This window comes from Pan troglodytes, chromosome 7, assembly GCF_028858775.2.
Source record: "Pan troglodytes isolate AG18354 chromosome 7, NHGRI_mPanTro3-v2.0_pri, whole genome shotgun sequence".
Taxonomy (NCBI): domain Eukaryota; kingdom Metazoa; phylum Chordata; class Mammalia; order Primates; family Hominidae; genus Pan; species Pan troglodytes.
In genome coordinates this window covers 17,815,876-17,830,784 of record NC_072405.2, presented here as the reverse complement: position 1 = coordinate 17,830,784, position 14,909 = coordinate 17,815,876, and the positions used below count along the sequence as shown (strand labels likewise).

Genomic DNA, 14,909 nt, shown 5'->3' with positions numbered 1-14,909 from the left:
ACTCCAGCCTGGATGACAGAACAAGACCCTGTCTCAAAAAACAAACAAAAACAAAAATACAACTGTCTGCTGTTGTTTCGCCCATGCGATGCTGCTGCACACCTCTGTTCCAGTCTCATACCACTCCTTCTCTCTGGAATGCGCCTCCCACGTCCCTTCAACTGGCTCCTACCTAGGCCCCCAAGTCTCAACTTCAGGATTATGCCTTCTAGAAAACCTGTCTGCACCTCCAGGTTCAGCCAGGAGCCACCCTATTGTATATACCTTTACCTTTCCACTTACGTGGAAATGGACCATCTGTAGTTTTCACCCTGACTACACCGCACCTACTTACTCACCTTTTTATCTCCAGCCTAGCCCTGTGCTGGCACACAGCAAGCGTGCATCCCTGGCTAATTTTTGCATTTTTAATAGAGACAAGGTTTTACCAGTGTTGGTCAGGCTGGTCTCAAACTCCAGACCTCAAGTGATCCACCCACCTCGGCCTCCCAAAGGGCTGGGATTACAGGCGTGAGCCACTCCACCCAGCCAAGACTTTTCAATACAAGCATCCATAAAGTAAAATATATAGTAATGAGATAATTATATTAGAAGTCATCCTTCTGCCTGCCCATGTTGCTTTACTGCTTGTCTTAGCCTTCCTCCTAAAAGCAGAACCTGAGGCAAAAGCTTGCATGCAGCCATTTATTTGGAAATGAGTGGAGAAGTAAAACAGAAGGCAGGAAGGCCTATCAAGGATGTGTTGAGTTGACTTGATCTTGAGGGACCTTCAAGGAGCCTTATGAAAGGTGGCCCTGAGGAGCAGAGGGGTGGCCCTCACCTCCTCTGGGTTGTGGGGACCCACGTGCCAGGCAGTTCCTGCAGCTCGTCAGAAGCCCAAGGGCAGGAAGCGAAAGGTCTCTGGAGCAGAAGGCAAGGTCCAGCCCTACTTGGAAACTGGTTGCTACAGCAGTGGCCGAAGGCCAAGATGAGTGGCAGTGACACACAGGGTCTCACACACTACTCTTGTAAATGACCTGTGTGCCCTGATGCCATCAAAAGCCATAAAATAGGCATTCACTGCAATGACCCTGAGAATAGTTTCTAAGGTAAGTAATGGTTTTGGTATATTGTAGATTTTTTTTTTTTTTTAAGATGGTGTCTCGCTCTGTCACCCAGGCTAGAGTGCAGTGGTGCAATCTTGGCTCACTGCAGCCTCCACTTCCCAGGTTCATGCGATTCTCCTGCCTCAGCCTCCCAAGTAGCTGGGATTACGGGCACCTGCCACCATGCCCAACTAACTTTTGTATTTTTTTTTTTTTTTTTTTTTTTAGTAGAGACAAGGTTTCATCACATAGGTCAGGCTGGTCTCGAACTCCTGACCTCAAGTGATCCGCCTGCCTCAGCCTCCCAAAGTGCTGAGATTAGAGGCATAAGCCACCATGCTCGGTGACATTTCACTTTTGAAAATTTAAGACTTACCTTCTCAGAGCAACTGTACAAGCAATGTACAAATAAAGGATGATAACATCAGCACCAAACTACACACTTATTCATTCCTGGGTTAATTCTGTGGCTCCTATGACTTTATTTCTTCATTTTACTTTCTGATCTACTTGTACTTCGTTATCCTGTTGTACTTATAACCATAAGCCATCTTATATCCTTTTGGGAAAAAAGATTTACTTATTTGGAATCAATCGCTGGCACCCAAGTGAATATACACAACCAACAAAAACCCTTTTAGAGAACTCCAAGAGCACTTCAATATGCCCTTCCGGGAGATAAGTAAGGTGAATAAATTAAGAGAAATCTTGGTTGTGACAGTCCCCGGTAATACAATTAGTGGCAAACTTTTGAGTCCTTTGATGATCATTTCTAACATATAAGCATGACAGCACAACCGGAAGAGCTGCAGTCACTGGTACTCAGACGTGGACTTACCTAAAACAGAGCCGGTAAGGCTAAAGGGACCTTCTAGATGCTTTGTTGCCAGACCAAACCCCACTCTCTCCATTTACCTGAAGGCACACAGTAGGTTTCTGCAAACTCAATTATTCAGGTCTTAAAAACCTACTAGCCTCAATCAAGGAGTTACATCTGCTTGTCAAGGACAGGTCATAGCAGACTTTTCGTCTACATGCCCGGCATAAAGTTGAAGCCACATACTTGAGGGGTTTGAGAAAGGGCCTTCACTCTGTTGCCCAGGCTGGAGTGCAGTGGTGCCATCTCAGCTCACTACAACCTCCACCTCCCGAGTTCAAGCGATGCTCATGTCTCAGGCTCCGGAATAGCTGGGATGACAAGTGTGCACCACCACACCTGGCTAAATGTTGTATTTTTAGTAGAGACAGGGTTTTGCCATATTGGCCAGGCTGGTCTCAAACTCCTTACCTCAAGTGATCTGCCTGCCTCAGCCTCCCAAAGTTTTGGGATTACAGGTGTGAGCCACAGTGCAAGGCTTGATGATTAAATGACACAGGCCCCTATAAATGTTTACTGGACTGAAATAAGCTCTTGTGCAATGCTGTGCTACAGCAGCTCCTCTGTGAGTCCATGTGGTACTTCCACGTCTCAGCAGTTCTACTTACAACAGCAGAATATGGAATCAGCTTGATAATCATTTAAAACTCTTGTCTATGAACATCTAAACTTCCATTAAAGCAAAAACATCATTTGGGAAAAAAAAGGCAGATTCTGATTCGATAGGTTTGGGTGGGGGCTGGATGTCTTAACGGGCTCCCAGGAGATTCCTGGCAGCTGCTGGCTGGGGACCATCCTTGAGCAGCTAGGCACCTGGGGCTCAAAGAGCCGGATGATTCTCTGACTTAACCACAGGAGGGCACAGGAAGTGTGCAGAGACACGAACAAGATTCTCCCTGCCAAGGAATTCACTTTGGCAGAGAGGGGAATGGGGGTTTCTGGCCGTTTGGCTGAGCATTTATTTCTATCCCAAAATAGCAGGTTGATCTTCTCCCCAGCTGACAAGCATCCAGGCTGGTTTGAAGCGGAGGCTGCTCCAGAGTGGGGTGAGGGCCCTGCAGAGTGTGGCCACCTGCTCGTGAAGACCCGGGGCTGCACTCCAAGCCCCCACTAAGCACTGGAGAAGCATGAGGAGGTCCTCTGGCAAGTCCCTCCCAGGTGCATGCTCGCTACAACACTAAGTCCAGAGATCGGACAGAGTCAACGTTTCTTCCTTTCTTACTACAAAGGACAGACTTGGTCAGCAAGGAGAAATAGGATCAGTGTTAATATCTGGACACCAGCAAGAGGCCAGACGACTTGCGGCTTCATACAGAATGTGTTCATTTAAAACTTTACTTGTAAAATGTCCTTACTGCTGAAACTAAAACCATTAACAGGTTCTACTGCTTAAGACTTAGAAATCTTCAAAGATTTCCCTAAATCAAATCAACTTAAGTATTAATATTAACATTTCTCCCCTAATGCCTTGAGTTTTACCGGGATAACTTTAAACACAACAACTGATGCCCTAAGTCAGAAGTCAGCAAACCTCTTATTCAAGGGCCAAAAAATATTTTCAGCTTTACAAGTCATCCCCTGTTGCAGCTCCTCAACTGGGCCGTCACATTGCAAAAGCAGCCACAGACGACATAGAAGCAAATGGGTGTGGCTGTGTTCTGATAAAATTTATTCACAAAAACAGGGCTCAGCCAACTGTAGATTGCCCACCCTCGCCCTCAAACTATGAATTACAACCAGGATTTAATCCCAATAGTTAAGGAAAAACCAAATAAATCTGAATTTTAATACAGTAATGGAATTGGCCACAAAGTGTTTAAAAACTGGTTTCTAAAACTAGTGATCAGAATAAAACTGCAAAACCGAAACACTCCCAACTACTTACTACATAAGATGTTTCTAATTTATATAAAATGAATAAACAGTGCTTAATATAGCAGGATTCCATTTAGAAAGGGTAGTTGAACCCCTTAGAATTGGGGTTAACATCATGGATTGTGATGTCAGACAGACCTGGGTTCAAATTATGACCCTAGCCATGAGGCTGGGGCCTCAAGTTTCCCTGAGATTACTCCTACCCACCTACTTGGTCACTACCCCAGGCACATAGATCAAAATAAGTTCTGGCTACATGGCAAACTGGAGAGTCTCATTGGTAGCAATTTTTTCGGTCACTGGCTGAATACTTTCATCTAGTGACTACAAAATTTTAGGGTTTTTAAAAGCGATTTGGTCTTCCCTTAGACTTCCATAGGTGCCTCTGATAGAAGTTCTGGACATACAGCATTTCCGTGTCAGATAGAAGGTAGGGAGGAAGTATAAGAAGAATGTGCAATATGCAAGAGAAATCAGAAATAGCGATTTTGTATAATTCTATTTAGATGAAAACACTGTTGCAAACCATATTCCTGTAAACGCATAACAAGGGGACTACATGGATGTACAAAACCATGAACAGAGGTAACCTCTGGGGAGGGAGGTCAGGCAAAGGAAAAATGATGAGGGTCTTGTATGTTTTCATGAAGTCTACAGTGTTTCAATCTCAACAGGATCACACCTGAGGATCACAGCATCATCCTGGGCCTCTACTCACCAGATGCCAGTAGCACCCGATTCCTGCCGGTTAGGACAATCAAAAATGCCTCCAGACATTGTCCAATGTCCTCTGGGGGGAGGGGAGCAAATCACCTCCATTTACAAACCACTGCTCTAGGGCCTAGAGATTATTAGAGATTACAGAGACTTCTGGTCTCTAAGAAATTTTTTTTTTATTTATTTTTTTTTTTTTGAGACAAAGTCTCACTCTATCACCCAGGCTAGAGTGCAATGATGAAATCACACAGCTTACTGTAGCATCGACCTCTCAGGCTCATGTGATCCACCTGCCTCAGCCTCCTCAGTAGCTGGGACCACAGGCGTGCACCACCATGACAATTTTTAAATTTTTTGTAGAAATGGGGTCTTGCTATGTCGCCCGGGCTGGTCTTGAATTCCTGGCCTCAAGTGATCCTCCCACCTTGGTCTCCCAAAGTGCTAGGATTTCAGGAGTAAGCTACTGTGCCTGGCCAGAAATAAACTTTTTGAACCTAGTCAAATATTAGAGATTTGACCTGAGAAGGTATGTTTTCTTTTTATAGGATGTTTTTGGTATTTGAAATGAAATTTTCCAAAGAAAATTTAGGAAATAATTGCAACTTGATGGCTTTCCTTGGCCTAAATTCCCTACTGTGATTTTTCAATTGAGGCCTGTGGCATAATGAAAGTACCAGACTGGGTGTCAGGACACATGGACGGGAGCCAGAGATCCACTCAATCACGCACTGCATCAGCACAGACAAGCTTCAACCTCACATTCCTCACCAGCAACAAGAAGCTTGGTTGGCCTCCTGCATCATCTTGCAGCTCAAAATCTATGATTCTTCTGAGGGGCTCCAACCTACAGCCTTGCTCCATTTATCTCCTCTCACCAGGGTACTACACAGCAGTGAGCAATCTGCTCGGCTCCTGTGAATAGACTTTTTTCCTTATAAAGGATATCAATTCCTGTCTCTTTAGGCCATAGGATAGTGAATTGTTAGGATCATCTAATATCCAAACCTGGTTAAACAGTGACATTACTAAATCATAAAAGTAGCTACAAATTATCCAAGTAGTTAAATAAAAACCCACCTCTTCCATATACTGATATATGATGGCTTTGACAGCTGGCATATTGGTGGCATCCATCATCAGGGTCACTGCTTGCCCTTTCCGAATCTTCACTGCCCCTTTGAACACCTGCTGGTTATTATAACAGGCAGCCAAAGTGGCAATGGCCATCACCTACAGACAACAAGAAGAGAGGGAAAAAAGAAGAAATGATGTTGTTAGCTATCATTATCACAAAAAGGTAAGAAAACCTTCTGTTGAATGGGCAATTGCTAACTGCTAATCAACTAAGATGGAATCGGCCAAGAAAAAATACCCACAAAGAAAGTATGTCAAGATTTTTACCTTCCCCATTCCTCCCTTTCTCAACAACACACAGAATTAAGCAGTCTAAAACAATTCTATAATGTAGCCACAAAAGTTCCATTTTATTTGGAAAAAGCAAACACAAGTAAATCCAACATTTTCCATGCTAGTGCAATGGATTATCGGATCGGAAATATGTATTTCAAAATAATATATGGGAAGAATTTTCTGTTGTAGTTGTTTTTCTATTTTTCCTACAACAAACATAATCATTATATATTTAAAACTAATGCCAGGGGGAGAACAACCAGAAGGGGATTAATTTCCTGTGCTCAAAGGTAAAGTATTTCTAGGTAAATGGAAACATAAGACGGCGATATAGATTTTACTTTCGACCACCATTCGAAGTTGGTCACTAGAACAAGATCAAACCAAGTTCCCAAATCAGTTAAATGCTGTTACTTTCTTCACTTATTTGCAGTAGTATCTGAAATACTTGGTAAAGGCAACTAAAAAGTGTAAGTTCCTAGCATACTGAGAGGCTAGGTCTACAGGACCAGGTTCTTTTTATCCCGGGTCTAGGAAAAAGATAGCAGTAATTAGGTGCTTAATGAAGACTTTTTAATGATAACAGCTTCACCCAGGTTTTACCCAGCACTCCCCATAAATCTAAGCCAAAGACCTTGACTTAACTGTGAGGAAAAGAACCTAACTAGTTTAGGATAGCTGTAGAAAATAGTAAATCCAGAAAGAAGGTTCTGAAAAGGAGCAGGCTTAACCTCAAGGCTGAGCTGAGTTTGGTGGCTGGAAGCAAGGGGGGGTGCTATGAAACTCCCAGCGTAATAAACTGGAGTCATCGTCTTTTTAAGGGATCATATCCTTGAATATAGCACAGCAAAATCCACCCTTACTCCTACCCCACTCCCTTTAGCCCCGCATCCACCCAGAGGAGCCCTGTTCCCTACCTGTGGAATAGCACAGAAGTTAAACACACTCTGGTTTCTGAGTCTCGAAAGGTAGGTGATGACATCTGGGATGTGGTGCAGTGCATTGGTTATAAGTTCATTCAGGCACTGCACGGCCAAGTCAATATTCTCCGGCTTAGCAAAATCCCCTAACTTCTTAACATACCTGCTCCAAACCTAGACAGATAAGAAGATTAAGGAACAGGTCAGCGTGTGCATAGGGGAGAAGTTACAAACAATATTAAAGGGTCTTTGTGCATAAGAACTATGATACAGGCTGGGCGCCGTGGCTCACGCCTGTAATCCCAGCACTTTGGGAGGCCGAGGAGGGTGGATCACGAGGTCAGGAGTTCAAGACCAGCCTGGCCAAGGTGGTGAAACCCTGTGTCTACTAAAAATACAAAAATTAGCCGGGTACGGTGGCAGGCGCCTGTAATCCCAGCTACTCAGGAGGGTGAGACAGAAGAATTGCTTGAACCTAGGGGGCGGAGGTTGCAGTGAGTCAAGATCGTGCCATTGCACTCCAGCCTGGGTGAAAGAGTGAGACTCCGTTTCAAAAAAAAAAAAGAACTATGATATACAGTAAAGTCTCTTAGCTGCAGACTCATCTTTCACGAAGATCAAGTTCATTTTAAGCTCCACGCAATAGCTATTTCTGACTACCAGTAAGGGTCCAGTTGCAACCTAGAAGTGAGTTACGTATTGGGGAGCATGTCCCGAGGGACAATTAGTGCAACACTGCACTACTTGGACGAATACAGGCTAAAGAGGCTCCTGTTAGAGCTATTGGTCTACTTCTGAAAAAAATAACCCAATATACAAAAACAGTTATAATTGTACTGCAGACTAAACAGTAAACATTCTCAAGATGGCCAGGCCTCTAAATAATGACTAATATTATATTCCTACTCTGGTAAGAATGCTGCTGAAAGGCATAGCTGGGAAATGGGCTGAGTCTATCCTCTAAGTGTATTACACCTCCCTGGATCCTGATAACTTGAAAGTGAAATAAAACCTTTAATACTAACAGTGGGATTCAGCTTGATGATTTTTAATGATATTATCTAGAGGAGTCTCTGAAGCTAGCAAAAGTTCTGGAAACATAGTGTTGATGGTTATATAACATCATTAATGTACTTAATGCCACTGAATAATACACTTAAAAATAGTTAAAATGGCAAATTCTCTATTATGTACCTTTATTATAAATAAAATGTTAAGTATATATACATACAGTTAAAAAGAGATGACAACAAGTGCTGGTGAAACTGGAACTCTCACACAGCTGACGGGAATGTAAAATGGTGGAGCGACCTTGGAAAAGCGTCTGGCAGCTCCTCACAAGGTTCAAGCTGCTGTATGAACCAGCAATTCCACTTCTCAGCATAGACCCAAGAAAAAGGAAAACACACATCTACACAAAACCTTATATGCAAATGTACACAGTACTATTCACCATAGCCAAAAAAATGTAAAGAACCCAAATATCCTTCAACTGATGAATGGATAAATGTGGTCTATCCACACAGTGGAATAATACTAGGCAATAAAAAGGAATAAAGCACTGATGCAATGCCCCAGCATGGAGGAGCCCTGAAAACATGCTAGCAAAAGAAGCCAATCACCTAGGACCACATTTGGCATGATTCAACTACTATGAAATGTCCAGAACCTTTACTAAGCACTCTATGCGAGAAGTTCATCTCATTTTATTCACACCACCACCTTGTGGTAGAAATGATTCTATTTTACAGATAAAGGAAGTGAATGAGAAGAGCAGGGCTCTGCTCCTGTGTGTGCAAGATGGTGTGCCTCATGCTCATGCATCACATGCCCGTGGCTGATGTTCTGTCTGGGAGACAATGGAACAGTGGTCAGGTGCTGGCCTAGGAGCCGGGAGACTGAGACTCCACTTCCAAGGCAGCCACTGCCTCACTATACATCCCCAGACAATCCCCTTCCCTTCTCTGAGCCCTATTGTCTGCAAAAGAGAGTAAGACAAGAGTGGTTTCTCAACCCTGGCTGCACACGAGTCACCTAGGAAACTTAAAAGGCCATGTCTGAGCTGAGGGAAGTGTTTTGTTTTTTTTTTTTTTTTTGCTTGTTTGTTTTTTTTGAGACAAGGGTCTTGCTCTGTCTCCCAGGCTGCTAGAATGCAGTGGTGTGATCATGGTTCACTGCAGCCTTGAACTCCTGGGCTCAGGCAATCCTCCTGCCTCAACCTCCCAAGGAGCGAGAACTATAGGGGTGTGCCACTATACCCAGCTAATTTTTAATTTTTTTTTTTTAAATGGAGTCTCGCATCAGCCTCCCAAGTAGCTGGCACTGCTGGCATATGCCACCACACTTGGCTAATTTTTGTAATTTTAGTAGAGACGGAGTTTTGCCATGTTGGCCAGGCTGGTCTCAAGCACCTGACCTCAAGTGATCCACTCACCTGGGCTTCCCAAAGTGCTGGGATTATAGGCGGGAGTCACTGTGCCCGGCCAATTTTTACTGTTTTTTTTTTTTTTTTTTTTTTTAAAGAGATAAGGTCTCATTACGTTGTCCAGGCTGGTCTCGATATCCTGGCTTCAGTGATCTTCCTGCCTTGGTCTCCCAGTGTTGAGATTACAGGTGTGAGCCACCTTGCCCAGCCCCCGGCGTAGTTTAAATGTGAATTTTTCTTAGGAGTAAGACTCAGCATCTTTTCAGATTTTTAATAATCATCTGTGTGTCTCTTCCTGTGAACAATCTTGTTCTTATCTCCTTGCCCATTTTTCTATGGGGCAGTTGGCCTTTTTCTTAACTTTTAGAAGTTTTTTTTATATTAGGAATATGAACCCTGTATCTGCTCTATGAATTGCAAATATTGTTTCCCTCTGTCACTGTTTTTTTTCTTGAGACGGTTTCATTCTGCCACCTAGGCTAGAGCGCAGTGGTGTGATTATAACTCAATACAACCGTGAGCTCCTGCGCTCAAGGGATCCTTGTGCATTAGCCTCCCGAATACCTAGGAATACAGGTGCATGCCAGCATGCCCAGTTAATCTTTTAAATTTAGTTTTATTTTTTCTACTTTCTTTAATTTTTATTTTTGCTCTTTCAGCAGAATCATTTTCTAACAATTTTTTATAGAGATGGTATCTTGCTGTGTTGCTCAGGCTGGTCTTGAATTCCTGGCCTCAGCACTGGGATTATAAGTATGAGACACCACACTTAGCCTCACCCGTCTTTTTAAAATTTTAAAGTACTTGGCTGCAGGAAACAATTTTATGGAAAGCAAAAGGTAAATGCTGGAATAAATTCAGGGAACAGTCATAAAATTTTCTAGTTTCCTTCTGAACAAAATCAATATCAAAAGCTTTCTGTTCCCTGTCCATGTTTTAATTAAGTTAAAGATCGACCCTGTCCCTTATTACAGACACCTGGAGTTTTTGTCTAGCTGCCATCCCTTTCCCCTTCTTGCCGCAGAATTCTTTCTTTAGGGGAAATCCATTCTGTGTGTACTGTGTAGACATAATCCAGGTGAGGCCAGAGAACTCAGCTGTGTAGCAACAGTAACTGATTCAGGGCTGAGCAGAAAGAAGAACCAAGCCCTTCCTCTTCTTTTGAGACGCAGTCTCACTCTGTCGCCCAGTCTGGAGTGCAGTGGCACAATCTGAGCTCACAGCAATCTCTGCTTCCTGGGTTCAAGCGATTCTCCTGCCTCAGCCTCCCAGGGAGCTGGGATTACAAGCCCTTGCCACCACGTCCAGCTAATTTTTGTATTTTTTAGTAAAGACGGGGTTTCACTATGTTGGCCAGGCTGGTCTCGAACTCCTGACCTCAGGTGATCCGCCCACCTTGGCCTCTCAAACTGTTGGGATTACAGGTATGAGCCACTGCGCCAGGCCCAACAAAGCCATTCCTAAGAACTTTTTGTTAAGCTAGTGCACATGGGTTGTTATCATATCCACCACTTGGAGAAAGACCGTCTGAAAGAAAGCAAGGACAGCAAGGCTTGAATATACTGATTACGTGCTGTAAATCCTGGGATTCAGCCAGTCTACCTGAAGCAAACTCATGTCAATCTATCCTATTTTCCACATGCCCTTATGTTGCCTGGGGGAGGTCTGACTTGTTTTTCTGTCACTCGCAACCACAAGAGTTAAAGGATTTTTCAGAGAATGTCTAAAGTTATTTTCCCCCAAAATACCATGAATCTGTTACCTCTTGAGGCCAGAACTCTCTTCCTCCTTGCTGGTCTTCCAGATAGTCACGAATGATGTTTGTTTTCTGCAGAAACAGGCCCATAGAGTTGGCACGTTCTGTATCTTCACCAACTAAGGGGTCTTCAAACTCTGAGGCTGAGAAGAGACGGGAAAGGCCAATTCCGACCAGCCCAGCAACATAGTGGCAGTACTGTAAGAGATGATTTTTAAAAAGTACTTTAATAATGGAATTTTTACTGAAACGGACACACTAGAGATCATTAGCTACAAAAAAGCAGGTTCAAAAGAGAATGGGTAAGAATGCATTTTGATTTTAAAATACAAATATACGTACCAGGATTTAAAAAACATCCAAGAAGGATGGGCTCAAAACATTTCACAGCAGTCTCTGGCTGACAGGAATTTGAGGTTTTTATTTTTCACTTGTATTTTCTAAATTTCTACAATGCACATGTACTGCTACTATAATAAAAGGCTACTGAAAAAAACTAGTAAACATTTTTATTTATTTATTTTTTTTGAGATGGAGTCTCATATATTGCCCACGTTAGACTCAAACTACTGGACCCAAGCAATCTTTCTGCCTCAGCTTCCCGAACAGCTGGGATTGTAGGCAAATACCACCGTGACTAGCTTTACAATAACTTTTTTTTTTTTTTTTTTTTTTTGAGATCAAGTCTCACTTTGTCCCCTGGGCTTGAGTGTAGTGGCACAATCTCAACTCACTGCAACCTCTGCCTCTTGGGTTCAAGTGATTCTCCTGCCTCAGCTTCCTGAGTGGCTGCGATTAAAGCACCCACCACCACATCCAGCTAATTTTTGTATTTTTAGTAGAGACGGGGTTTCACCATGTTGGCCACGCTGGTCTCGAACTCCTGACCTCAACTGATCTGCCAGCCTTGGCCTCCCAAAGTGCTGGAATTACCAGCCCAAGACACCGTGCCTGGCCTAGCTTTACAATAAACTTTTTGATACATAAAACCATGAGAGAAGGCAACGATGAAAGATGGAATATTCTGGTAACAGGAACTAAGACAATACCACCTATGGTTTAATCTTTTTTTGACCAATCTGATAACATGTCAAGATCCGCAGGCCCTCAAAATCATCATTATATGAAAGAACAAATAACTATTTTATGTTCTTGACACTGTTTTAAGAACTCTGCACATTCAGCCGGGCACGATGGCTCATGCCTGTAATCCCAGCACTTCGGGAAGCTGAGATGGGCGGATCACGAGGTCAGGAGATCAAGACCATCCTGGCTAACACGGTGAAACCCCGTCTCTACTAAAAATACAAAAAAATTAGCCGGCCTGGTGGCGGGTGCCTGTAGTCCCAGCTACTCAGAAGGCTAAGGCAGGAGAATGGCGTGAACCCAGGAGGTGGAGCTTGCAGGGAGCCAAGATCGCGCCACTGCACTCCAGCCTGGGCGACAGAGTGAGACTCCGTCTCAAAACAACAACAGCAGCAAAAAAGAACTCTGCACATTCAATCCTCACAAACATTTTATCAGGTACATAGCACTATGATCTCCATTTCAGATGAGGAAACTGAGGCACAAAGAAGTCGATTTAACTTGCCCAACATTGCCCATGTGAGAAACAAAAAAAATTAGCCAGGCACAGTGACACAGGCCAGTGGTCCCAGTTACTCAGGGGGCTGAAGTAGGAGGCTCGCTTGAACCCAGGAAGGTTCAAGGGGCTGCCGTGTCTGTGGCAGGGGCTAAGAGTTCAAAACTAGGTAGTCTGACTTAAGTGTCAGGCTTTAACAACTTTGCTAAAACTTCCCCTTTTCTTTTTAGTATTTCTTTTAGAGACAACGTAACTTCCCCTCTCTCAACAGAGATTTCAGTAAATGCAACTCTTAATTGCCAAATACTTTTTTTTCCACGACAGCCATTTGTCAAAAGCTATCCTCCTCTGAAAAGGGTATCCTAAGACAACTTAACGCAATATCCACATACAATAATTGTCTATTAGTTAACTTAAGAAGCAAAAGTAAAGAAGGTAAGCTCTGGAGTGTCATTAGGAAGGGTAAAAGTTAGGCAATGACCAAAGTTCATGCCTGTAATCCCGGAATTTTGGGAGGCTGTGGAGAGGGGATTGCTTCAGCCCAAGAGTTTTAGACCAGCCTGGCCAACAAAGCAAGACCTCATCTCTGTAAAAAATTTTAAAAGGCTGAGTGTGGTAGCTCACACCTGGGAGGCTAAGGCAGGTGAATCGCTTGAGCCCAGGAGCTCAAGACCAGCCTAGACAACATGATGAAACCCTGTCTCTACCAAAAAATTACAAAAATTAGGCTGGTGTAGTGGTGTGGACCTATAGTCCCAGCTAATGGGGAGGCTGAGGTGAGAGGACTGCTTGAGCACAGGAGGTGAAGGCTGCAGTGAGCCTTGATCATGCCACTACACTCCAGCCTGGGTGACAGAGCAAGACCCTGCCTCAAAAATAATAAAAATTAAAATAAATTAGCCAGGCATGGGGGCAACGTGCCTGTGGTCCCAGTTACTCAGGAGGCTGAGGGCAAGGAAGATTGCTTGAGCCCAGAAGGTCAAGACTGCCTTGTCTGTGCCACTGCATTCCAGTCTGGGTGACAGAGTGAGACCCTGTCTCAAAAAAAAGAGTCGTCTCTGACTGAAAGTAATACAAAGCCAGAGACTAATCAGGGGGAAGAATGAACAAGCGAAGAAAAAGCACTTGAAATTTGTTCTGGGACAAAAGTAACATGAAAAGAGTGAAATCTTGCTGAAATTAGGTAGAAAGAAATTGGCTTTCGACAGCTATACAAAATCTTAAAAAGAATTACTAGAAATTTTTTTAAAAATTAGTATATCTATAGTACTATCCAAAAATATATTTGAAGATAATAGTTCTTTTGGTAGAAATACTCCTAAAATGGAGACTTATATAATTCATCTTCCCCCAAAGTAGAAGAAAAAAAATAACTCCTTGAAATATTTGGCTGGTCATGCCTGTAATCCCAACATTTGAGAGGCCAGAGTGGGAGGACTGTTTGATACCAGGAGTTTGAGACTAGCCTGGGCAACATGGCAAAACCCTCTCTCTACAAAAAATGTACAAAAATGAGCCTGGTATGGTGTCATGCACTGTAGTTACAGCTACTCGGTAGGCTGAGGTGGGGGGATCACTTGAGCCCAGGAGGTTGAGGCTGCGGGGAGCCGTGATCACACCACTACACACCAGCCTGGATAACAGAGCAAGACCTTGTCTAAAAAAAAATTTTTTAAATTCAATTTTATCTGATCAAAACTTCTATTCAACAACCTAAAATTAAGTTTCCTGAATAAATCTGCACAACAGAAAATGAGTTACTATCATAACCAGTGCTGGTTCTTGGCCAGAAGTTTTAACTTCAACTTTATTTTCTTTCAGATGGTGTCTTGCTCTGTCACGCAGGTTGGAGTGCAGTGGCACAATCATGGCTCACTGCAACCTTCAACTCTTGGGCTCAAGCAATCCTCCCACACCTCACCCTCCAGAGTAGCTGGGACCACAGGCACAGGCCACCAATGCCCTGCTCATTTTTTAATTTTTTGAAAGACGGGGTCTCGCTATGTTGCTTAGGCTTGTGTCTAACTCCTGGGCTCAAATGATCCTCCCACCTCAGCCTCCCAAAGTGCTGAGATTACAGGTAAACCATAGTGCCCGGCTAACTTCACCTTAAATGCAGAAATTGATTTCTAGCAGTCATTGTATGCTGTTAACTTAGGAAGCACAAATCAGCAGTTCCAAAGATAACTGCTGTCAAGTTTTGAGGTTTGAAAAATTAAGAGGCCCAAGACCTTGGACCTACACTAACTTGGTTACCATGTA

The 14,909-nt window shown here is 43.3% G+C and overlaps 1 protein-coding gene across 11 annotated transcripts in view; it reads right to left on the bottom strand.

Moving 5' to 3' along the window:
• The window catches only part of FDFT1 (farnesyl-diphosphate farnesyltransferase 1), a 50,584-nt gene that overhangs the window by 8,669 nt on the left and 27,006 nt on the right, over positions 1 to 14,909 (bottom strand). For 10 of the 11 annotated variants that reach the window (XM_054656428.2, XM_054656426.2, XM_054656425.2 and 7 more), the window contains 3 exon segments: positions 11,072 to 11,263; positions 6,882 to 7,058; positions 5,632 to 5,784 (listed from right to left, as the gene is read on the bottom strand). In XM_054656428.2, coding sequence (XP_054512403.1) covers positions 5,632 to 5,784; positions 6,882 to 7,058; positions 11,072 to 11,263 — 522 coding nt within the window. 11 annotated transcript variants of the gene reach the window in all.